The sequence below is a fragment of the Corapipo altera genome, unplaced genomic scaffold, assembly GCF_003945725.1.
Source record: "Corapipo altera isolate COAL_440 unplaced genomic scaffold, ASM394572v1 55, whole genome shotgun sequence".
Taxonomy (NCBI): Eukaryota; Metazoa; Chordata; class Aves; order Passeriformes; family Pipridae; genus Corapipo; species Corapipo altera.
Window position 1 is genome coordinate 301,569 of NW_020884882.1, and position 25,808 is coordinate 327,376.

Sequence of the window (25,808 nt, forward strand, 5' to 3'; positions counted from 1 at the left end):
CCCGCCCAGATTCCATCGCCCGTCCACTCCCAGCGCTCACCCCCGCACTCGTCCTCCCGCCCGCCCCGGGGGCAGAGCGGTCCCGCTCCCCGCCGCAGCACCGCACGGCCGGTCCCGGCTGCAGCCCTGCCCGGGCTCCCCCGAGGAGAAGACGGCAGGGGCACGGCCCTACCCCGCTCCGGGCGGTGACGTTTAACACCAACCCCCCCCACCCCTTCCCCGCGCTCAGACGCGGCAGAGGCAGGCACGGCACACCGCGGACAAAAACAGTTCCTTTAATGGTTTTTGGTTCTCTGGTGAAGCACAAACAGGGTGGTTATTCATGTAAAAACAAACGGGGCCAAGGCTATGTACAAGCTGTGGAGTCCCACCGCGCTGGTCCGAAGGGGAGGGAGGCGGCTCCCGCGGAGCACCAGCAGTGTGGCAGGTCTGTCACGGCCGGTGAGGTGGGAACGGCGGGAGTGGGCACGGGGGGACACCAAGGGGCTCCCAGGAGGTGGGGCCTGGCCTGCCCGAGCACAGCCCACAGGGGACAAGGACATGCAGAGGGGGGCAGCGATAGGCCACGCTGGGGCACGGCCAGGGGGCTAACAGGGCTGTTGGGGGCACCTGGGGCACCCGCTGGCTACACCTAGCCCCTCACCCGACCCCGGTCCCTCCTGCAAACCTGCTCCCTGAAAAAATCCTGCGAGTCCTGGCAAGGCAGCGACCCGCAGGAGCGATGAAGTAACCCAGCGCAGGGCAGTGTGCCAGGGATAGAGGTCCTTGTCAAGAGGGTGGGAGGGGAGTGATGGCTTGGACAAGTGAACAGGCAGAGAGAGCTGGCCCAGCCCCTGTCCCCTTCCCCCCCAGTGGCACAGATCTGTGCCCGCAGCTGGCCGAGCACCTGTGCTTTCCGAGAGACCCGCGCGCACACGGAGTCGGCACACATGCGACATGCGAGTATTCCCAAACAAGCTTTCCTGAAGGAATTAAAAAAAACAACCCAAACCCGACCCTGGCCTGGCAGGGAGCCAGGGTAATGGTAACGCCATGGAACAAGTCAGTGAGAGCAGGAGGGAGCATCTGGGGGCCCCAACACAGAAACAGGGGGTGATGTGGAGCAGGGTACAGTCTGGTACCACCAGGCCACAGTATCAAATGTTAATGCCTCAAGGGAGGCCAAGGGACATTTATTTTGGGACAGACTGACTCGGTGAAGCAAAGCTAAACAGGCAGGCAGTGGCACTCACCGCTCAGCCAGGTCCCCCCCTCACCTGGCCCCTGGAGATCCTCAGGGAGGAGAAGGGAGTCAGCCCTAACCCTCAGCCTTCCCCTCCACCACCCACCCCCAGGCCCGTGGGGAGGGCAGGGCCTGGGAGCAGAGGGCAGCTTTGTGCTGGAGGGACAGACTCAGTAGGGCCTGTGGGACAAACATTACAGGAGGGGAAGGGTTGAAATGGTCCGAAACGCCCCGCTGCACAGCTGGGGTCATCTTAACTGCTACAGATACTATTGCTAGCTCACGAGCTGAGTGTTTGCTTGGTCAGTGATCCAGGGCAGAGTCACTCCCTCAGAGCCCCATGCCTGTGTCATGATTAGAGAGGGAGCAGGCCCCGGGCTCGAGCACAGCTCCAGGTGTGCGGTGTTCCCTCCCAGCCACAGCTCTGTCAGGGGTTGCATTTGGTCATTTCATTTCTGTGTCTGGGGTGGCAACTCACAGTGCCCAAACAGCAGAAAAAGGCAGCATCAAAAGCAAAGCCCCATCAGCAAAACCCAGGGCAGAGCCAGCAACACCGAACACAGGGACCAGCACCTGAGCTGCTCACTGGCGGCCACAGGGACGCTGCCAACCGTTAGTGGAGCATCCTTTCCAAACAGCTCTGGAGAATTTTGAGGGGAAGGTTCTCCCGAGAGCTCCCAAGGCAGGAGGCTCCTCACACCAGAGCTCCAACCCTGCTTTCTCATCCCTATATCCAGGTCCTCCCTCCAAAATGCACACGCAGAGAGTGAAGAACTGGGACACCCGACACCCAGCAGGCATCTACAGAGCCTCCTCCAGCAGGCAGAGCTAGCTCGGTCGGAACCGTCTGGTCGGCACGAGGAGTTCTTCCATCCTGCCTCCCTCGGCTCTCCTATCCAAGTACATTTAAAAACAACGGAGCGATACAGTTGTTTAAAACCAAAGTTGTGTTTTTCCTGTGGTAGTAAGTGGTCTTGTCTCCTCCTGCCACCAGGACAAGAATAAGAGGCCGTAGCCCAGGGCTACTGGTTTTCCTCACGCATCTGTTCCATGATGTTGATGAGGCTTTCCAGCCCGAACACGTAGCCCATGTCGGGTCCGTCGTGCACAGTGGGGTCGTCGCGAAAGCCTTTGAAGGTGCTGTGTGCAAAGTCAATCATCCGCACGTCCACCTTGGGCTGTGCCGAGGAGCCGGGCTCGGTGCTGCCGCCGTCCTGGAGGCTCTCGGGGACAGAGCCGTCCACCCGCTTCAGGCGCATCTCCGGCCGGCGCTCCACGAACGTCCCCGCCCGGCTGTCCTTCCCGTCGTAAATGATGAGGAGGGAGCTGGAGTAGAAGCGGTAGGAGGCCTGTCTCTCCAAAACCGCCTTCAGGCTCCGCAGCTTGGCAAGGACAGGCTCAAAGAGGTCCTTGCGCAGCTCGATGCCGTTGTGGAGATACTGGTAGAGGGCATTGCGGAAGCCTTCGATGGAAAGACCGCGTCCATAGTACTTATTCCTGCATAAGTAATGCCCTGTGTCCAGCTGATAGACCTGGAACACCAGAGGAAAGGCACATCAAGTGGGTGCAACAGGCTAAGGCCACACACAGAACCCTGAGCTGTCCTGCACTGTCAAGGCTGAGAGAACTTATTCTGTCCCCACCATGATGGAGAGGGAGCAGGACACAGCTCTGCCTGTTCCCTGAATCCCAAAGCAGCTCGTGGGTGCATCCCATGGGTGCAGTCAGGGTGCCCAAGCACTGATCCTCTCCCAGGACACCCAAAAGGCAGCTCATCAGTCCCAGTGCCCCACACATGGGCACGGCACAACTGACCCCAAGGGTTAAACAGCAAAGTCTTAGGCCAGCTCGGACAATCCTCTGTCAGTGGGAGCTGCCAACACCTATTGCCATTATGTGGCACGTGTTTAACATGAAGCCCTCATTGCTTCAGAGTCTGTGGGCAGAGATCTGGGTTACAAGGTCCTTCTGTGGGTGGGGAAGGGAGCAACCGTTGCACAACAGCACCAGCAGCAAACCCTTGTGCACAGGGCTAAGCCACAGCAGAGCAACTTTTTAACTCTCAGTGCAGTAACAGAAGGAAATCTTAGGCAACTCCCTCCCCAGGCATCATGATTCTGGCTGAACACTAAGCCACAAAACAATTTTATTAGACAATCCCCTAATTGTCTGTGAACACAGAAGCTGTGGACAAAGCAAGCCCTCTCAGGAGAAGCAGGTTCCTTTGTTATAGGCTTAGAAAGGAAGACAAAAATAGTGTGAATGCCGGTGTACCTACCTGCAGCGGGAGATTCAAATTCAGCGCTCAGCAGAAAATGCTAACTGGGAGATTTAATGAGGCTGCAAAAAGGAATGTCCAGCACCTGCAGCCTGGGGGATATCCCTACCTGCATCCCACACACACGCACGCCCAAGGTGGCAGAAGTGCTCTGTTCACATTTCTTCATCTGCCGAGCAGCCTTCTCCTCAGACGCATCATCTCCGTGCTGTCTGGTCCCCATCTTCAGATCAAGCACGCAGGGAAGCTTGAAATGATGCACCACGTTCTCCAGCAAGAGGAACTCTGGGAGGCATGTCAAGGAGAGCTCACCCACCAGAGACACCCCAGGGCTACCACAGACAGGGACATGGGCCAGCAGGAGATAGGGCTGGGCAACAAAGAAATGGGAACCCAAGAACAGACAGGACAAACTGTATGGGGAGGTGAGGAAAAACTCAACATCCAATTAGTGGCACCCAGGCTCTGACAACTGGTAGAAGAAAACACCCTGGAAAGTGGAAGGCCAACAGTAAGCAGGGAGGTCACATGCAGGTGTACTGGAAATCCAGCAGGGTAAAACACTGGTGTCAGGAAGGACATGGTATGCCAGCAGGAATTGCTGATCCCTAAGGAGAGAGCTTAAAGTCTAATCAAATTAGCCATTTGGCCATATGGATAAACAATACAATCCCCATGGACTGAAAACTCAAGGCTCAAGTAACAGCAGAGTTGGCCTGTCCAGAACAGCAACACTGCCTGACCCGTGGGGGGAAGTGGGGAGGTGACAAAGACAGGAAACAGCACAGTAACAGGAGCCCTCAGTCATCAGCACACAATGGGCAAACCCCCCATCAGGGCACGGTGCTGACAACACACCCCAGGCACTCTGTGCAGCAGCTTATTCCAAACGGAGGAAAACGAACCCCAAAAGTTTGCCCCACAGGGCACAGGTCAACATGTCACCCTCAAATGGCAAACAGAGCACAGCTAGATTAAATCTGCAAGAGAGAAACTGTGTTTGGTTTTGAAAGAGGAACTTCATAAAAATCAGGAAGTCTGCTTAAAAAGGGCAGGACAGCCAGAGAGAATGATTTCTCTGCAAGTGATGCAGGCTATTTAAAAATAAAAGCTGGAGGCTTGAAGCACACGCTTGAGAATTGCAGAAGCCCACAGCAGTTAAAATGATGAAGAATACTTAGCTATTAAAAGTAAGTTTGTTTCTATGCAAGGAAAACAGAATCAAGGTCTGCCAGGTGAAACAAAATAACCCCACAAGTTGGCAAGTTCAGTAAAAGCAGGAGGAATCATTTGTGAAGGCACAGAAAACACCAAAAACCATCTTCAACCATATGAAGCAGCCAGTCAGACTGCCTGGGGGTGGAATGAGGTGATCTTTGAGGTTCCTTCCAATCCAAACCATTCTATGACTCATTAGTGTCACAGAACGGGAAGCAGGAAGGAACAGTAAAAAGGAACATGTAACTCAAGTGTGGTTGTGAAGGACAGAAGTGCCAAAGGAAATGCAGGCTGAGCTGCCTCAGGCCCATCTGACACACCCAGCTGTGCTTCCCAAAGGATACTGTACAGCTTTCGGTCCTTGGACTCCGACCTCATGCGGCTCAGCTGCTGCTTGTGGCAGCGCAGGCTCCAGGGGTTATAGCTGATCTTCTCAGAGCTCAGACCACTGTTCCCATCCAACATCTGAAATGGAACATCTGAGTGGATGTGCAAGTCCACCCTGGGACTCTTCGATTCCTGGATGCTGCTGGTGTAAAGAACAGAACAAACTTGCCTGTTGGAATCCACGAGTTCTCCAGGTACTTATGACTGTCACATCCTCCCCCTGGCACACAACCAGAAGTTTGTTCCTTCTGCTGCACACAACACAACCCTTCTTATGAGCAAATCCTCACTAATATCCTGGGCTGTGGACCCACACTCAAAGATCTGGTCTATCTAACAACTCTGTTAGGCTGTACCCTAACTGATACAAGTGAGCAGGAACACTTGCTTCTCAGGGAGCTCTGGCTGGTGAGAGGAGGCAGAGACCCATATTCACAGTACCCTGGGAAGAAACCTCTGTTTTAATCTGCTCCAAATGCTTTGGTTCCACATCTCATACACTGCCACATCTCATACACAATGTTTCCTGTGTCAGAAACATTTCATGTGGACGAGCTGGTCCTGAACCCAGTGAAACTCCTGACAGAGTTTGCAGTGCCACACCGTGCTGCGCCAGCAAGTGCATGACAGCCTGGCCACCATATGGAAGTGCAAAACATCCTCAACCAAAGGAGTGAGGAAGAGAGATATCCCACTCATCTTGCTGGCACTGGGCCCTCAAAGTTTTACCTTTCAGTGCTGTCACTGGCCAGGCCAGGCTTCTCCTCCTTGTGCTCGGTGCCGCTGCTTGACCTGTGAAGGCTCCGGCGCGAGTGCTTGCGCCGGGGCTGGTCCCTCTCTGGCATTTCATCCTGCTCCAGAGCCTCGTTCTCCACGTAGGGATAGGCCACCAGGTTAATGTAGCCATCGCTGTCTCCCTCAAAACAGACAGATACCACACCTGCAAGGGAGAAGCGATGTGTCAGTTCTGTTTCTCCGCAGAGGGGAATATACAACCACTAGCACCCAAATGTTCAGCAGCAGGGAGGAAAATGCAGCTCACAGAGCAGCAGAGCAAACCCAGAGTAAATAAAAGGGGTTTAAGACTACAAGAACCCGACTGTTGTTAGCATAGCACAGAGAAAAAAACCCCCTTAGAGTTCTCTGCGCCACTACCTGAGTGAACAGTTGGAGGCAGCGGGGGAAACTCTGCCACCACAGGAAACAAGGACAAAAGTGCAGCTGGTAGGCTGAGGGTGTGATTATTTCCTTCCTTCAGTCTTGCAGCAAATGTCGTCAAACTGGAGAGAGTCAAGCACAGTCTGCCAAGATGCTGATTGGGAGCGAAGCATATGAAGTAAGTATCTAGTTCTTTGGCTAAGTACCTATGTCCTGCAGAAGTGTTCCTGCTGTTGACAGGGACATCAATGGCCAAGCAGGACTGTGCTTTCTCTGCTAAAGGAGCTTTCCAGCATCAGAGCCATGAACTATAGAGCCCTAAGGCTGAGGTGACACCTGCCACTCTTATCACAAGTCAGCCAGTCTCACAGAAAAGGGATCTGCAAGGTCCCAGGGCTCCCTAGCAATAAAAGTGTAACTACCTCAGCCAGGTGCAGGCAAGCAGGACTGTGTGTGTCCTGTCCAGTTCTACCTTCTGAAGGCTCCTGGAAAGCACCACAGTCCAAGGGATTTATCACAGCACAGACTCAGAACATGTCTATCTGGTCAGCCACAGAGCAGGACAGCTGACACTTCCAGTTAGGACTGACATCTTCATATCTGGGACTCCTCCAGCCCCAAAAATTAGGCCATCGGCCCATCTCCTGATGTGCAATGACAAAATATTTCATTAGGTTGTCACCAGTGTTGAATAGCTGCCAGGAGCACCAAACGAGAGATCCACTGAATCAAATGATTCATCACAAATGTGAGGAAACCTTGTCCTGCTCAGCTGATGCAGACAATTGTGTACTTCCTTTCTCCGAATCTGCACATGACAATGCTTAACAAAGTTCAGGTGGCTCAAACACAACTCCACAGCAGCTCAGGACTCCAGCATGTCACTAAATAAATGCCACTTCAAGTGCTCTGGCTGCCTGCACACGCTCCTCGAGATATCTCTCTGAAGTCTTTCAGTAACATCTGAGTGCTCAGACAGCAAATATCACCCCAATATTCCTCTCTCCCAGATCAGTAGGAACAATTTCTGAGACTGTCAGGAAACTGCACAGGACCCCCAGATGAAATCCCACACTGAGGTAGAGGTGCACATCCTATGCCTTTAGGCTACCAGGAAGTATCTGGCTTCAAAAAGACAGATCTCCATCTGGACTACCAGCTTCACTGGTTTTAAACACACTTCCCTAGGAAAGCCTGACATGATTCTAGGAACTACACAGGCTTCAGTGGGATTCCTGATGGGACACTAGAGCACTGCACAGCCTCAGAGTGGCTGAAGGGTACAAGAGGACCCATCTGTTGGAGACTGCATCCCTCATGCATGACCTGCACACAGACACGGGTAGGTAAACTGACACTGCTCTGAGAGCGTCAGGCTGCAGCCAGATCCAAAGTGCTCCCGAGCAGATGGTGGTCCCAGCTGCCCATGAAGCACCGCTTTCCCAGTGCCACTTGGAGACAAAGAAGCAGAGGGAACAGGAATGCTGAGCCCCCCAGAAGGCTACCTGCCCGCATCACCATCCTGAACATGAACGCACGCGGCCGGAAGCGTATCAAGCTTCCGAAAGACACAGCTGAGCTGCCAATCTACAACAGCAAGGGCACTGGAAAATTCCACTCCTTCAAAGCAGCTGGGGACAAGGCTTCACCTCAGCGCTGGGAAAGCCATGTTTCCTGCTTTAGCAGCTTGCTGATACAGGCCCATAAAAGAGATGGAATAAGGAAGCAATAAATTACCGAACTGGAACGTGCAAATGTTCAGTATATGATCTAACTTCATTAGCTCAAGGTCAAGGCTGTAATTGACAATAACTTGGTAATGAAACTACTTCAGTTACACATCCATAACCTTAAGCTGTGGACTACAACTGTCACACTGCACATTCTCTGTCTTGAAAGAGGAACGGATTTAACTCCGTGCCTACAAAAACCAAAATACTTCCTCCTTTCCAAATGCTCCTATCAAATTATTAGCCTGCGAAAGAGAGTTACAAGGAACAAATAAAATGACACCAAAAGACAGCACGATAGCAGCAGCTGCAGGAAAATGGAAGGGCGGGTTCCTGAAGCACGTTAACTGTGTTGTGGACTGACGAGAGGCCTCACCTTTGTACTCGGGTGTGAACTCCTTCATTTCCGGGGGCAGAGACTCGTAGAAGCGCTGCTCTCTGGTGATGAGGGGCTTGCAGACGGTGTGGTCGTCGTAGCGCATCATGCTGCTGTGGCCACCCACCTGGTGGATGAAAGGCTCCAGCAGGACCCCCCGGTCTCCAGATCGAGTGGCATTCTTGCCATACTTGCCCACTTCCATGGTTTGACAAACACACATTGCGTTGAGCACCAGTTGCACTCCTGGAGCATGGGGAGAGCCACATGGGCTGGGAGGGGTAGCTCAGCAGCAGTCAGGCAGCCACAGGGGGAAAATCCTGGCACTTTGCTTCCTTGCAGTGATCTGAAAGAGCAAAAGAAATTCCTGTTAAAGGACCCCTTACATTCGCTCCCTGTTCGCTTGGAAAAGGTTTTAGTATTTATTTATATCCATATCTGTTCCTCTTCTGTTTTCTATTTACATCCTGCTTGTTCCAGCATGCTCCTCACCATGTTTTTAATCCTACAGGTAAACACACGCTAATTCCGGAGGCAGTCCCATCCAGAGCTTCTCCAATAGGATTGACAGCAGACAGGGAAAGGAGGAGATACAGCTATTCTGAGCTTCACATCTTTAGCAAATACTATTTCCTTCCTTGTTCATTTTATCAGGAAGGCAATGTGATAATGGAGCACAAACTGTGAGCTGCAGCCCAATTAAAACCAAGCTCACAGCTGCCTATCAGTTAACGGTGACTGACACAGGCAGAACAAACATTTCCAGAACCTGAGTTTCACTCCTTGTGCATCTGCATTTTTAACATCTAAACAACGAAATAATTCCTGTTCACCTCCCACTCTTGCACTATTCCTCCTTTACTGCTCACTTCCCTTCAAGCACTGACATGAAAGACTCTCAGATTCTCTCCTTCATTACTCCAAGCCCCTCAGGACAACAACTATTTCCTGACGCGTTACAGCACCTACACGCACAAGTCCCTGATCTCTAGAGGTAGGTGAGACACACTGCTAAGTCCAAATGAGATTACAAGTGCTTTGGAGAAGCAGATGCTCTTTTAATGTTTGCAGAGTGCCCAGCACAGCAACAGGATGATGGAAAAGTAAAGCTGCCCAAATTCTCTCCAGATGATTTGCCCTTTACAGCTTAGATCATAGTTGATCCTGAGACTGCTGGGGAAAATGTCACAGGATTTCCTTACAACGATGAGTTATCCAAATGTTGGTACAAGAACCATGTGGTGACTCGAGTTTCCGAATGCATCAAATTTCCAGTTTCTTAGCACAGCGACAGCCAAGGGCAGTAATTTAAGAACTGAGGGATCCTGGAGGCCTGAACTAGAGACACGGCTCAGGCTGTTCCTCATCTGGCCACGGGATGTCTCCACAGCTACACAACACTGCATGGCCGGGGGAAATTCTGGATGAACACAGGCTCTGCTCCCTCCTCTCCAATTCAATCATGTCAGAGATGCAGCTCACGAGATTCAAAAGGAGGGCTGATATGTTCATAACACGTTTAACCCAATCTAACCCAAAAGCTCCCTGCAGCAGGACAATGCTTCCCTCTCCCTACCCGCACATTCCCGCTCACTCCCTCGCACTGGATTTTGGGATAGTATCAGTGTACGTACATTTGAGTTGAATCATCTCACTGAGCTGACAGAAAACATTTCCTTTTGTGGTTACATGACCACACAACCACATTCAGTCTAAGGGGAACAATGTGAATATTTAGCTGGCTTTTAAGGCAGGGGCCAGGGAATAGGAGGGAAAAAAACCCACAGATGGTCCCTCTCTGTAGCAACTGATATCAAAGTCTATTCAAGGTATCCCCTCAAAGTCTGTCTCCTACACTCACTCAAAGCCTAAGTCATATCACAAACAAAAACATGCTGGGGATTTCTCTCCTCTGGCTTATTTGCTTTATCAACAAGAAGAAATTTCAGCTGCAGACGCTTGCTTCCCTCAGAGATGTTTTAGTTGGGTTTAAGGCAGTTCATATCCCAGAATAAACGAGGCGCCAGCATCTGCAACAGGCCAGCACTCCACAGACTCCAGACAAATGCTTCACAGACTTAAGTCTCCCCTTCCTGATGTAGCTTCGTCTTGGACTCGGTTTCTTTTATTTTGCCAGTGACTAAAGCAGTTTTCAGTTATTCCAAACAATACAGAGGACAAGTTTAACTTCACATCTTCCTGTAGTTTAAACTTCACGGGACAAGAGAAATAAGAGATTTGCAAGTGTGACAACAGTAATTGCCATACTCAGAAGACATGCACCTGACTCTCAGCTCTGGTACAAGTCTCAGTTTTCACTGGAAGTGTCTCAGGGTCTCCGTTTTGCCAGTGACTGAAGGAAGTACTATTATCCATCCTTTGGAGGGGGGGCATTACAAGCAGATTCATCAGCTGCAGACCCCTTCACTAACTTCAGATGGAGATCACAGACACCCCCAAGGCCGACAGTGACTGTTCTCAGTTACAGATGCCTCACCTGCAGGCTACAGGCAGATTTTGGTCACCAAAGCAAGAGATCTGAATCCTACTTTCAGCAGCCTTCTTTCCTAAAAGTGAGCAACAGGAAGCATATGGCACCTGAATCATTCTGAGGACAGCAGCCACCCACTCTGCCAAGTCCCTCAAGCCTTGTCCTCTGGCCTAGAGATACCTGTGAGGTGACTACACTCATCCAGAGCTCCTGGGAAAGCCCCCGCAGCCACCAAATGCCCTGGGCTCACTGCCAAAGGCCCCAGCACCACCAAAATAAACTCATCATGACAAGTTTTGGATGTGCAGGCACCCTGGAAAGAAGTGACAGCCACAGAAACAAAACATTCTGAGGGGCTGTGAGACAAGAGAAGGAGCTGGGCATGAAGTGGGGAGAGAGTCTAAACCCAGTTACTGCTCCACACATTCATCCACGCACTCTCAAGAAACAGCAGTACAGGCAGTTTCCCATGTACAAATGAACGTGAGAAAAAATATTTTGTGGCAAGCAGCATTTCAGAAACAACATTTTTAAAGAGCAAGATGTCTACAGGACTTAAGAAACAGACACTTTATAGCTCAGATACAGTTCAGTGTTTTTCATCAAACTAACTCAAAGTAATGGGTTATTACTAAACATGGACACTATCCACAAGTAAAGACAGAAGAATCCCAGCAGTTTCAAACAAATATAAAGCAGAAAACTATCTGAAGTCCTAAATATTACTCATCCTTCGTCTGTTAAACAAAGGCATGGGTTCAACTATTTTAGCTGGCTTATAAAATTCAGAGCCCTTCCAATTAAACTACAAAATGCAGAGCACAGTCCAAGAAACAGCTTGAGGGATACCAGTTCATCCAAGCAGACCCTTTGGTATCCTCCAAAACCACCACTATAGCTCAAACAGCAGTAAAACATCCAGGTCAGTTTAGCCTCCCCTCTTCTGGCAGACTGTGAGATAGATCTCCCATTAAGCCAGACTCTGGAGATGTGGGGGATGAGGTTCAGGAGCAGAGTTATCCATGACTACTCAAGGACATACCACATCTCATATTTCATTATCCTCCCCAGTAAAAGACTCTTGTACTGGAAGAGAATTTGCTCTACAATATTTAAGTCTAGACACCTGTCTGTCAGTGTATCAGCTCCAAATTTGAACTGCAAACCTCATTTTTAGCAGGATGGGCATAAAGAGCAGCAATAAGATGTGTTTTCTTGTAGTAAAGCACATTTCCAAACAAAATTCAGGGAGACACACAAGGTAACTGTTTTTCCTAACCATTAATGGGAGTAAATCCTGTCCCCAAAACTGACATCACTCTCCAGCAGGGAATATGTCCCTGCACAGACACAGTGCTGTGCTCTTGAAGACCCAGCCAGACACCTCTTAAACACCACTGAACCCTGACTGAAGACTACAGGTGAAGATCTTGCCAGACCAGCACCAAACCTGTCCTCTTTGATGGTGTAACTTCAGGTGTCAGAAACCTTAGCCTCAAAAGGTGAGGGCAGATGGGTGTGAGAATTACTGCAGAGTGCACCACAATGCTGATCCTCCTACTCTTTATAAGCAGTCTTGCATGGGAATGCTGGCAATGCCTCGTGACTCACTAGTAAAGCTATTTTCCTAAATAAAAAGGAGAACAAACATTTTAAGCTGTGATGCATTACACAGTGAGAAAGTTGCCTGCACTAAGCACTGCTGACTCGTGCCTCTGCCGTAAGCAGCTTGCACATGCACCTTTGCAGCCCCTCCTCGGACTGTGGCCAGCCCCAGGCCCTGAGGGAGGCAAAGGCAGATGGCCACTGACGACTCTGGAGCCGAGCCACAGGTGAGGGATAAACACAGACCTCAACGTCACAACGGCACAAGTTGCAGGTTCCCTGAACAACCTCAGAGCACTCAGGAGCAAAGCACAAGAACAGGAAAAATCATTATACCAGGCAAGAGGACTACAGCATTTGGCCAGTGGGTTCTTGGTGACTCGTTAGCAAAGAGAAGCACCATCCGTGCTGAAAAGCAAGGTGGTTTCTAGTCAGGCTGGACTGGGTGAGCCAGCTTTACTAAAGAAAACCCAGTCTATTAAAAAAAAAAAAGTGTCTCCCACTGTGCTATGAGATCAACTTCCCAGCACAAAAGCTGACCCACAGGTCTGAGACATGTCTGTCTAGTCAGCAGTAAATGGAGAAGAGCCCTGGGACCCGGGCAGAGAACTCAACTCTCCAAGAACCTGCAGTAACGCTTAGGATGTAACCAGAAACATTTGGCCATCGTGGTATCCAGGAAGCTACAAACCTTCCCAGACTGCTTAAGCACACAGCTCTGAATCCTGAGCCTTCCCCTGCATCTTGTCCAACACTTGAACTACTACCAAATACTCCTTTTTCAACAGGCTGCTTTTACCACGGCAAATGTGGCTCGTCAGATCGAGGCCAGGAAGCAGAATACAATCTACATGCATGCACCAGAAGTGAAATGGAAGTCTTAGGGAAAGCTGTTGGAGAATGCTAGCTGAGGAAGAGAATGCCAGCAGTGAAGCTGGGGCAGGAACTGCAATGAAGAAGGGCATGGAAAGGACAATAGCCACAAATGGGTGCACTCCAGCCGGTGCCATGAGCTGAGATTCCTTCACCAATACTCTTCCTGCCTCAACTACAGGGCACAAATGCACAAACTGCTGGACTGTGCACAAGGAAAGAGCCTGTTCTACTCTAACACAGAGCTTGACTGAACCTACAGTAAGGAAACCAAAATTAAGCTTGCAGTAAAAGTCCTCAGGTGTACCCTACGCTTCTGTCTCCTAGAGATCTGAAGGAAGAGTATGGGCTGGTTTTATCCGGGAAGTTAATTTTCTCCATAGTAGCTTGTATGAGAGCATGGTTTGGATTTGTGCTGAAAATAGTGTTGATTGGTTATTGGTGAGCAGGGCTTACAAAGTCAAGGCCTTTTCTGCTTCTGACAACACCCCACCAGCGAGGGGGCCGGGGGTGCACAAGACGCTGGGAGGTAACATCCCAACTGACACAGGGGATATCCCAAACCATACAGTGTCATGCTCAGCATACAGACCTGGGGAAAGAAAAAGGGAGATGTTTGGAGTGATACCATTTGTCTTCCCAAGTCACTGTTACTGCAATGAAGCCCAGCTTTCCTGGGGATGGCTGAACACCTGCCTGCCCATGGGAATTGGGGAATGAATTCCTTATTTTGCTTTGCTTGTGCACGCAGCTTTTGCTTTACCTGTTTAACTGCCTCTACCTCAACCCACGAGGTTTTGTCACTTCTACCCTTCCCATTCTCTCTCCATCCCACCGGGAGGGCAGTGAGCAAGTGGCTGTGGGGCCGAGTTTCCATCTGGGGTTAAACCGTGACAGACTATTTGTGCCATACTTGTATCACACTGACCACAAAGCTTCAGCACTTCTGCCAGCAGCCGGCGAGACCAAGAATTTTATCCTCTTCCTAAGAAAGGAGCGGAAGCCAAGCCTTTTCAGCTCTTTCTGAAGAAAGAGAGGCTGAGCCATGCACTTTTAACTCTGGCTGGAATGCTGAAACCACTCGCTAAAGCCAGTGCCTAGATCTGGGGTTGAACAAGGCTTTTTTCTTAGAGGTCAGATTAGCAAGAATTGCAAAGGCCCTTCTGCTGTCACCTATGCATAAAGCATGGCATGCTTTCTGGGGGGAGGGGGAAGAGGTACAGGAAGTCCTTGCTAGGGATCCAGATCCAGGACACAAACAATAGCCATTTTCTCACCCTGGCATGCTACAGTGGTAGCTTCTCTCTGGTTTTTGTTTTTCTGGGTTTTTTTACGCCAAACCCTTAGCACTCAACAGTGCACAGGGAAGGTCTGTCACGTTCAACAACATATGGAGCAGGTACTCTGCAACATTTTGTGAGCATCTGTCGTGCAGCTGTCTGTAAGTGAGGGTAACCAAAGCCAGGGCTCAAATGGCCCCTCTTCCAGCTTGTATGCCTGTTTGTCCTGATGCTGGACAAGCTGGCCCTACTGCGATAAGATCATGCTGGGGAGCAGGAGAGGACTGCACGTAACAGGGATGGTATGATTTAATTCCCTTGATGCTCTTTTCTCCAGGCTTCCCCTTCCTCACTGGAGAAATGCAGTGCATTGGCAGGAGGGCACAGGCTGCCTGGGGACCTGCCAGACCCTGTCACTGCTATCAGTGTCACTGCAAAGGGGAGGCTGGAGCAAGGTCCAGCCCTGGTCTGGTTGTCACCACTCCTTTGTCTCCAGTGGACAGGGAGGATGACCAAGATGGAGTCAAACTGCCAAATCCTGGTGCACCTTGCCACAAATACACCCTGCCTCAGTAGTAAAGGGCACCTTCCTTCTCTGTTCTGAAGCACTGGCTGCAGTCCAAGCCTAGGAGTTTCCATAGCAGCAAGACCTGATCAAATACGTACAACACAAAAGGTTGCTTTATCGGTACCAGTCCAGAAGATTTTCTTCCAAACTTGTGCCTAGGAGAGCAGGGTCATCCAATATCGGCTTTGCATTTTATAGGAGAGATGAGATTATGACACATGCTTTCTAGAGAGGGGCTTAGAAAAGATCAATGCTTGTGAGGCCTTATTGCTCGGCTTTCCGGGAGCTAATTTCTGGCTTCTCTTCATATCATTCACAAAGAGGAAAAAGTCTCCACTGAATACAGGTTATTTTTAAATTATTCCAATGCAAAAGCTGCTGTTCAGCACAGCTCTCCAATCCAATGGTCAGAGACAGTTAGAAAAAGAAACTTACTTTCAACAATCAAAATCAATAAGAAATCAACCTAACCCAAGAAAAGACATTTCTTGAATTCACATTAGTGATGGAGCTCAGAAAACTCATCAACAGGCAGAAAACTCTAATCCTTGCATTCATAGCAGAGCTAGGGAAAAGGGGAAAAAATTTTAAAAAAAAAAAAAATCACACCAATTCCATTGAAGAAGCTCAGCTCAAAAACTAACTTGGAAAGAATTTGTAACTCAACTTATGGACTGAATAAGCAGAGGAAACAATTTCACCTCCTGCCTCAAAAAATACTATGCTTAAAGTTTTCACTTATGCTGGTAATAAAGCATACCTGCTCTTTAGTCACAGATCATGGCCTCCTCCCCAGCACTGAGGCTTAAATAAGCCACACATCCCCAAGGAAGTTCTGCACAATCATCCAGGTAACTCCACCCAAATGCCTCCTCAGTAGCAAGATGACGAAATGACTGTGCTGAGTTCAGCACGAGGAGGAACGTCCAGGAACCAGTGTTCAAAGTGCACAACTTTCATGCCAGCTGTGGGTACCAAATTCTACAACCTCAACAGCATTGGAAGGTGGGACAGGTGAGCAGGTAAATGCACCACACACTAATCTGCTGACAGCAAGAGAATGAGTCAGAGCTGGTGATGGTTGTGCTGAACCAGAGGACCAACACATTGCACAGCGAGCCACTGCTGGCACAGAGGAGGAAGGTGTGATTTTGTGGGAGCTTAGCTGGATGGATGGCACTGAGAAGGACTGCTCAGTGCTGGGGCAGCCCCACCAAACAGAGGAGAATCCACCGCAATCAGGCAAGCAGGTCTCAGGGTGAAGAGAAAAACTGTCACCTCCCAAGTCCTTACCTCATCTTCTCCTGGTTAAAAATGCCCCAGAAGCCCTTGGGGGTGTCAGGCCAGAGCCAGGGAAGTCAGTATGGCCCCATCACCTACAGAGTAACTGCTGTCCTGCAAGCTGAAAGATGCTGTCATCACACATGTGTACAAACCCCTCTGGAGCCTGAGCTCCCACTCAACCTCCACACAGACTGGAAAAGGAGAAATGGTTGTGCACCTCAGCCTTGCGCCCCTCAGGCTCCTAGCCAGTAGACAAACCTGGAATGCTGGTGGGAATACGGGACAAGATCCTCCCAGCTTGCATAAGAAAGAGGAAACCAGCAAAATCACCAAAAATTGCAGGAAAAGGAAGTACTTGTGCGGCAATAAAAGACGTTTTCAGGCTTGAGAGGGTGACTGAGAGGAACTGAAAGGAACAGTCAATGTGCTGCATCTTACACCTGCCACACACAGAAAGCAAAGCACAGATGCCAAAGTGGGATTCTGCAACAGGAAAAACAGTCAACCCCCTCAACTCAAGAGCAAGGGCACACACTTTCAGAACTTATGTGGGCTACCAGAGAAAGAAGGGGTGTTTTCTGGCTCTTTGCCCTCCACCATCTCATAAGAAATAAGGGAAGATAAATGAAAACACAAAAGAGGAAAAAACAAGACCTACACAGAAAAACAAGATATAAAGTCTATTTGAAATTGAAAGTAAAGTAAAAAAGTTTCATCTACCTGCACTTCATCATTTCTTTTCTGCTTTCAGAACGTGTAAAAACACTGAATTAAGGAAGAAAACTAAAGTGAACAGCTAGGCCTACAGCTCTCTCATACATCATATGCATACACACACACATCAAAAGCTTGGTCTGCACAAGGAAAAAGTATATGTTGAGACTATTCATCCACCATGTTCTCTCTAGTCTGGTAAAACAGGACAGATTTTGGGGTGGAAACAACTGCTCATCTTGCTTGCTCTCTAAAGTGATCCTCCACAATGAAACCAACTCCAACCAAATGCCTGGCTTTCTAAAAGCCCACCCAACACTATGCCGAGATTCCTTTTAGCACCAATCAAGCCAAATCAGTGTCTAACTCCTCCTCTGGTTACTTCTTCAGGCCATGGTTACACAGGCAATCCTTTGGCAGCTGCACCAGCACCCTCCCACTCGACCCTGCTGCGCTGGTACAACTGTTTGCAGCCTCACCATGGATCAAATTAGGGAACTGATCACAGTAAAAAATAAACCAGCGCTTTGTTTTGTTGTTTTTAAGGATTACTTTTCAACCCTGGTCAGATCCCCCATCCATTGTGCAGCTGTACAAACAGTTGTATCAGCACAAGGTGCCTGAATTACTGGTGGTTATCCCTGTGCCTGAAGCCAAGGTTTGCATTCCCAGCTCACCTCTTGTTTCACGGCTGCTGCAGAACAGGATCACTTACTAAACTGAGCACGTAGGGGACTTTATTGCTGCCTCCAACCGTGTGGAGGGTCTCTTTAATGAGACAAAATGAGGTCACACTGATGCGTATCCCGAGCTACTGAACTCCCTTAAGCTGTTGCTTGTCCAAAATTATATGTCATTTTTGCAGTCTGCATGCTGAAATAAATATAAAAACATGACTAACCAAGTCACTAATGCGAATGAACAGCTTTGGGCCAAGTTCTGAAACAAAACTCTCCCAGAAATTGCATAACCACTAACTGTCTTGGTGATCTTCCATTCAAAAAAAGCAAGCCTACGTGATGTGCAAATTCCCACTGATTTGAAGACTGACATTTAAAGAGTGGGGAGCCTATCTGCAGTTTTGGCAACTCTTTCAATTGCAGCTGAATTTTTATTTGAACAGGGAAATACAAGAAGAAATACTGAAAACCAAGATAAGCACTAAGCAATGATGCCATGCTAGTATACTCTAGAATTGACCATGAGAGAAACAGGCTGAAAGTTTCCCAAATTATCAGCTCAAATGCTGTTTGAAACAAAACCAACTGAAAGTACTTCTTATTTGATGACTGCCTGGGAACCTACTGGGAAGGACTTGGTTCTCAGTTCTCTGCTTTCAGCTGGTGACAGGTACCCACATCAGACAGACAGCATTGTGCAAGGCCTTCTCATCAAAAACAAGGCACAAAAGACTGAATAACCATTAAAGCTTGACTTCTAGAACAGAGTAGGAAGCATGTTAATGAAACAGCTTCAGGAAACAAGATTTCTACAGTTTCTGTTGTGTCTGCTCTAGAAGGCAAAAATCACAGTCTCTAAGCTGTCCAGCAGCCCTTTTTGTAGATGTCACCACATGAATCCACAAAGACACACAAAACTAAAAAAAAAACTGCTATCCAGCAAACCTTACCCTTTGTTCCTTAAAATGCATCTGAGGGTATAGTTCCATCACAGCTTAAGTAAATCTAAGTCAGCACTCTTCAAACCCATTGTCTGTCCTGAGTCAGCACTGGCACTCACTGATCCTGCTCAGAAACCAGCCCGGCAAAAAAGTTAACCCGGAAAAAAAAAGACAAGTTGTTTTTGCCAATGTGGCTTCCTGAACTGGTTTAGTGCCAGTGCCCAACGAAAGTAAAAGGGAAGAATCATTCAGCAGGGCAAGGGCAGGCACAAGAGTAGCAGAGCCAATTCCATCCAGCTCCAACTGCCCTGCAACCACACGCTGAGAACAGTCTCACCCCAGCTTTAAGGAGATGTGAGTTGTCACTCCCAGCAGAAAGATCATTCAACTTTCTCACCCCTCCTGACATCATCTTTACACCAGCATCAGCATTTCTGCAGGCAAGCAGATTAAACACCCAAGTGGGTAGGAAACCAAAACAGCAATATATAAAACTACACTAAAAGCCTTTAGTACTCAGATGGATCAGGTCCCTAAAAGATCTGACCATGAGATTCAGCAAGCCCCTGGCCTCAAAAGATATGAGAAGTGGGAACCAAGGCAAGGCAAAAGTTCAACTTCAAGCAACTGTGAAGATGCTCTCTTATTCAACATACATAAAATATCACAACAAAACTACATAATAGTTATACAAAACCAGTTTTATTCAGAAGATTTAAATCGTGCATTAAAAAATCAGCAATCTAATTCTTCATGTTTTCATCTTCCACAACACACCATTAATATTTAAAATGCCCTACTTCCTCAAAAATAAATCTTTAATTTATTTGCTACCAGCACCATTTCCAGAGCAAAAGAGCTACTAAAATACATAGGGGAGAGTGAGAAACAGCCTGTTGTGATTAAGTAGGGCATGACAAACGGCAGCAGCATGTGTAAGCAGTACCAGGGATCAAAGCCAGGAGGAACAGTGACAACAACATTATACAAACAACACCGATTCATGAACAACAAAGAATTCTTAGAAACTGCTGCCTGGGTTATGTCCAAGGCTCTCTTTACCTTGGTTAAACCATTAAGAAAGTCACTTCAGAAAGCTGACCACTTTTGCACAACCAAGCTTTTTAGGAAGGAAGAGCTGATCCATCTAAAGAGCTCTGGGCAGGAAACCACTGCAGCAGTTACTGTGAAGCAATGGAGCTGCAACAACACTGAAGGTGACAGGACGCTGGAACCAGTAATTTGTCCCTTGTCTCACCATAAAAGGGTTCTTGTGCCAACACCTACCACTCATCTGCTGTGCACAGCAATACCTTAACAGTAGTGACATTCTAGGGTCTCCTCAGAAGAACTTCCTTTATTCATCAGGTATTTTTCATGACTTTAGCCTGACACCCATTTTCTCATGATCAACATCTGTTGTAGCCAGTTCTCATCACTGCTTGTAACACCTCACTCTGGACACAGCACTGATCAAATTGGGGATTCCTGGAAGACCCAGTTTTGCCTCAGAGATGCAGCAAATTCAATTGCTGCTCATCATCTTGCTTCCACTTGGAGGACAAGCACACTCAAAGGACAGTCTGGGTCACTTCCATACACAATTCACTACTCCAAAATTCAGAGATGGAGTTGTGACTGTCTCTTGAATAAGCAGCAAGTTTCCATTGCACTTCGACAATCTTGCAAAACAAGTAAGTCTTTCAAAGAAAACAGTATGTTCATGAGCAAATGCTACATCTCTGTCCCAACAAATTGCTAAAATATCACAAATCACAGTCAAAAAGTCCATCTTAATAAATTCTTGACCTGTCAAAGACACTAGGATTGAAAGTATTGCTCTTTGAGTATCAAATATTAATATTAAAGGAGTTTTAAACATTCAGAAAATACACTAAAGTGATAACTTAGGACTCCATTTAGACATCTGAATTTTTCACAACTCTCCAATACAAGTAAAATATAAGGTGAACATAAAACTGTGTTGAAGCTGCAGTGCTAAGCAGAAGCATATGGTCCCACTTAGATCAAAGCAAGCTCTGAGTGCCTCTCCAGTAACAGACAAGTATCTGTATACAGTAAGACTTTGTAACACTGTCACATAAGATTATCAACCCATAAACACACAGTTGTCTTCTGGCAGGTAGTCAAACCTGAGGCAGGAGGAGTTTCAGAGGGGTCAAGACTCTTGCAGGACTCATCTAGATCTATTTTCTGCTGCTGGCAGATGACATAGGAAAAAGGGAGAGGAACTGATCATAGAGGTGCAGAGCTTTGCACAGGGATTGTTTCTCACCCCACAAAAGGTGACCTCCAAAGCCTCTTTGATTCCCCTCTCCTTTAAGAGGATTATGAGTCCTACCCTTGGGAGACTTCAGCTCAGCTACCGGCCCCACCAATATTACACATTAACATAATGTCTTGTCTCTTTGTTCCTATCAGCAGAGAGATATTAGAAGAATTTATGTGATCACTGCTCAACTTCAAATGGAACCTCTAATGCAAGAAGAGAAAGCCACAGAGAGTGGTATTTGGAGGGGACTCTTTGTGGCTGTCACACACCCAAGCTGCAAGTCTGCCCAGTGCTTCCCTGCTCAAATCCCAGTTCAGCTTATCTGCACATGCAGGCTGCTGACTCCCCCTGGAAGCAGACATTTAATCAAGGAAAGACTGAATACAGGATCATCACATGCTAAAAAATTAGGGCAAGTCTAGTGAATGCAGTTCACAGCTCCACAGCTCATGTACCAAACCAGAGCCTTGGCGAGCACTAAGCCCAGGTGTGCTGTCAAGAAGTGAGGAGCAGCAAGAACACGCTGGCACCTCCAACAGAAAGCCAAGGAGCAGAATGCAGCACATTCAGTTACATAAATCCTTCTTTTTCACAGACACCAGGAACTAAAAATTTGAGGACAATTTTCCCCCATTCCTTTGGTTTGTGTTTTTTTTTTTTTTCCCACCTTCCAACAAGACACCATTTGGACACTTCTGAATGGAATCTATAGAGCAAGTCCTGAATCATCCCTAGACAACATAATTAGGAATCATTTCCCTTGTCACTTAATAGTGACAGATGTAAAGCAATTCATGCTGCCATGCAGGTGAACATACGCATTTTTCCCTCATAAGGTAATCAAAGTTAAAATGCATTATGAATTTCACAATTACAAAGACATGAAGAGAAGAAACCTTAACAGGAAGGAACACATTGCCAGTAAGGAAGCAGCATCTTTGTGAATGGAGATTTAGGGTGAGATTAGACACACTTACAAGCTAATCTCAATGGATACAGTCAGTTCCCGTTTGGAACAAATGGTAAAATGTTCTCAGAAGGAAAAAAAAAAAAAAAAAAGAATGTGGCTAACACAACAGATCTTTCAGATGCATCTGCAAGAACACTCCACATTTTTGCCTGTTTCAGACTGCACGGTGCAACAGTAAAGCAAAGCCAAGAGTTAAAGAGTTATAACCAGTAACTGTACAGAGAAGCTACAGAGTTAAAGACAGATGCACAAAAGCCACAAAGAGCTGAACCCATGAAGAATTATTACAAAAGCCATAAATGCAGAGGAGCTCAAATTACATTCCTTAGGCAGTTCTGATAAAATAAGAATGATCTACAGCTTTCCAAGAGACTGTTAACTGAAAGACAAATATAAGCAGCTTGTGGTAAACTTGGGTTTTTAGTATCTGTTCCCAACTTTTGAATTATGATGCTTTTAAAACACAAAAAACCAGCTTTGATTAAAAAGTCACTTGCTGCAGATAATTGATCTCCACAGAAAAATCCACAACTAGGACAAAAAACAAGCTTCTAATTGCTATTTTTGATTCTGCAGTGACAAAAAACCTCAGGACCAATATTATGTAAGACCATTAACCTCTTTGCTCATAACTGGCACCTTAATTTAGCACACTACCACACTAGATAGCTTGAACTGAATTCTTAATGCCAAAGCACACCACTGGCTGCAGCAAGGCAGTAGCAGCAGTGATGGAAAGGAAAAAAAAATCCCAAAGCAGGCATCCTACACTGAATTTTGCAATTACAGTTCCATGGGCACAAGTATATAAATCTGAGCCTGTCCAGTTCTAATGAAACAGTATTCTTTCCACAGTGGTAATCCCAAAAATATTATCAGATGCCCCCTAGTATCTCAGGAACAGTGAAGAGAAATCAAAGTACACAGTAGATCCCTGCTGACAGAAAACCTCCAGCTCACCTTTTATACTAGAAAGTCGATGAAACCCCAGGAGGCTGTAACCTGCTGAAAACAAAATTACTTTATGTTTTGAGCAACTGTTTTTCTTCTTTACAAACCCCGCAGCACTCCAAACACATCCTTCACAGGTGTGACTGAAATCTCCAAAACTACCACATATTGTACTTAACTATAGTTCAGTAGCTATCACATATATACACACGACTAAGGGAAAAACAAAACAAGGTAATCTTGAAAAATATTCATGTGAACCCCCCACTCCCCCCCTCAAGAAAAGACAGATTAATCTTCTACACTGATAATGAGCCAGACTCATGAATTTCAACCAGACAGCATCTTAAATACTGTCTTCCATCCATTCTTATCACATTGTGGCAAAGAATGACATTCAGGAGGACAAGAAAGACTGATTACGAGCCTACTTTCAAAGCTAATGTCCTGCTGTGTGGAAAGAGCTCTCTATGAATCACCCGTTCATCCGCCTCTGACTCCATTTACTCTTCAGAATTCCCTGATGTGCTTGAATTCATACTCCACCCATCCAGACTGTAATGTCCCAACTTGCACACAAGAATACTGTGGGAAACAGTCTCAAAACACCCAGTAAACTTAAGCTAAATGGCCTCTGGTGCTCTTCCTCATCCACAAATCCGATTATTTTATCACAGAAGACAATGAGGTGCGTCAGACACAACTTACCATCAGTAAATCCAGACTGAATGTTCCCAGTCACATTCCTTCACATGCTCAGAAAGGTGTCCCAAACAGACCTGACCCATGACTATCCCCAGGACTGAAGTGGGTCTGACCACCCTGGATTATTCTTAGGGCCTATTTTGAAGACAAGTGATCAGACATGTCCCGGCATCCCTGTGACTTTTCCAAGATGGCCAAGACTCAGCACCATCAGGTCCCATGGGCTCACATGGCTCAAATTCTCTCAAGTAATCACCCACTCTGTTGCCATTTGCTTCTGACTGCTGGTTCCTCTCCGAACCCTGTCTCCTAACACAGGAGCTGGGAGACCTTCCTGCTGAAGAGTCAGGCATAAAAAGCACCAAGCAAGTCTGTACATCACTCATTCAGCCCCCTCATTCAGCAGTCTTTGTTTAGCCTTTTACTGCTGATGTAGAGGTAGAAGTTATGTCATAATTATCAGGGATGTTACAATAAGAGCTTCCTGAGAGAAAGCTCTTATTGAGCCTTCCCCAATTCAAAGAGAGAAATGCAGACCAACATGGCTGAGTTTGTTCTGTCTGTATTCCAGGATGTCAAAGAAACCACAGGTCTCTTTGCAGAGATGTAAAAATCAACTTGCTGGAGTTGGATGACCCCATTTCTAAAACATGTGGCAAAACAGCCCCCCTTCTCACTGTTGGCCAGGCTGAGTGTATTTAGCAAATGGAAGTTAGGTCTGTAAAGAGCAAACCTAGGCCCTCCTGAAAATCCCTAAGAAAAGTTTCATGGAGACACTTGAGCTTTAATTAAGAAGAAGAATCCAAGACGACAGAATAAGGAACTGGGATTTTCACCCAGCTAGATGCCAACTGGCCAGATTGCTCTAGGCACAGAAATGGAGACTTTTATGAGGACTCCACACTCACGGTTTTTACATATGTATCACCTCAGTGTATGAGACCAGGGGGAGCTGCAGGAGAGAACTTAAAGCTGTTCTAATGCTCCCCAAGAGAAAGGAGAGCCAAGACATGGAAGGTTTGCAGGCTGGGTCACTGCTGCAGGCTCCTGGCACCGAGCAGGCATCTCATCGTGCCACACTCCCAGTGCCAGAGCGGCGGCAGCGCCTGCTGTGTCTGGAAGCCAGCACGGAAGTGCCACACAACCAAACAAAAGTACACTTTATCAAACTCCAGAACTCGTAAGTCTCCCCTGCCCCCTTCTGGGAACAACGTGGATTTGAAAACTTCAATATCTATTTTCAACTATAAGACTGTTTACTTGGGCAAGCAACAAAAGGGGAACAAGAAAAAGCTTTTGCCTCAAGCACGAGTCTCCTCAGCAAAGACATGGATATTATTAAGTGTATCTCCTTCAACAGCAGAGATGGTCTCAAACTGGATTTTCTTCACTCGTACACTGAAGCTGCTGACAGAAATTCCTGCCTGCCAGAAAATGGCCGGACAACTCACTACAGTTCAAGTGTTATGACTAAGCTGATTCACTTCTCAGGTCACGATGCAGATGCGCAATGCAGGCTCCCCGTCCTTTACCCCAACAGCTCCACTACTTCCTTCCCCAAAATAAAAAAATAATAAAAGAAAATAGAGCAACTGCAGCAAAACTCGCACGATAGGCATTAACTGCTCATAAACATTCCCCACAAGTTACGGAAACCACATTCAACTGAGCCTCTGGCTGAGATCTGACTTCAGCAAAAATCCCTTTGCAGTGATGTGCCACCCCACGTATCCATGTTGATATTTTAAATGCAAAAGACAAACAGGTCTCATTAGGGACAGAGAAGAAAAGTTCTCCCACTTGCCTCTTCCCACCACTGCTGTTTATCTGTGCAGTTTTCTGTGTCCTAGTGCTAAAATAAAAAATGTGCTTAAAAAAAAAAGAGTTGCAGTTTCCTCTTCACCTCCAGAGTGCAGTCCTGCAATACTCAGCTACTCAGGAAACTCAGGCAGATAGCAGACATTCAAACACTTTTCCTTTGTCTCTGCTTTGCAAGAGGGCTACAGAGCAGGAAAGCTAAGCCAAGACCCCATATCCCACTCCCAGTTGTGACAAGGAAAAGGGAATTGGCAAAAGAATGGAGC

The 25,808-nt window shown here is 47.4% G+C and overlaps 1 protein-coding gene across 4 annotated transcripts in view; it reads right to left on the bottom strand.

The window, feature by feature from the left end:
• Positions 1 to 254: 254 nt before the first annotated feature.
• IP6K1 (inositol hexakisphosphate kinase 1) overlaps positions 255 to 25,808 on the bottom strand; it is a 37,529-nt gene continuing 11,975 nt past the window's right edge. For 3 of the 4 annotated variants that reach the window (XM_027640448.1, XM_027640446.1, XM_027640447.1), the window contains 5 exons: positions 8,370 to 8,715; positions 5,835 to 6,045; positions 5,063 to 5,247; positions 3,610 to 3,785; positions 255 to 2,754 (listed from right to left, as the gene is read on the bottom strand). In XM_027640448.1, the coding sequence (XP_027496249.1) occupies positions 2,245 to 2,754; positions 3,610 to 3,785; positions 5,063 to 5,247; positions 5,835 to 6,045; positions 8,370 to 8,592 (1,305 nt within the window). In that variant the 5' untranslated portion in view covers positions 8,593 to 8,715 and the 3' untranslated portion in view covers positions 255 to 2,244. The remainder of the gene's footprint in view (positions 2,755 to 3,609; positions 3,786 to 5,062; positions 5,248 to 5,834; positions 6,046 to 8,369; positions 8,716 to 25,808) is intronic. The other variant, XM_027640449.1, reaches the window with a different exon arrangement.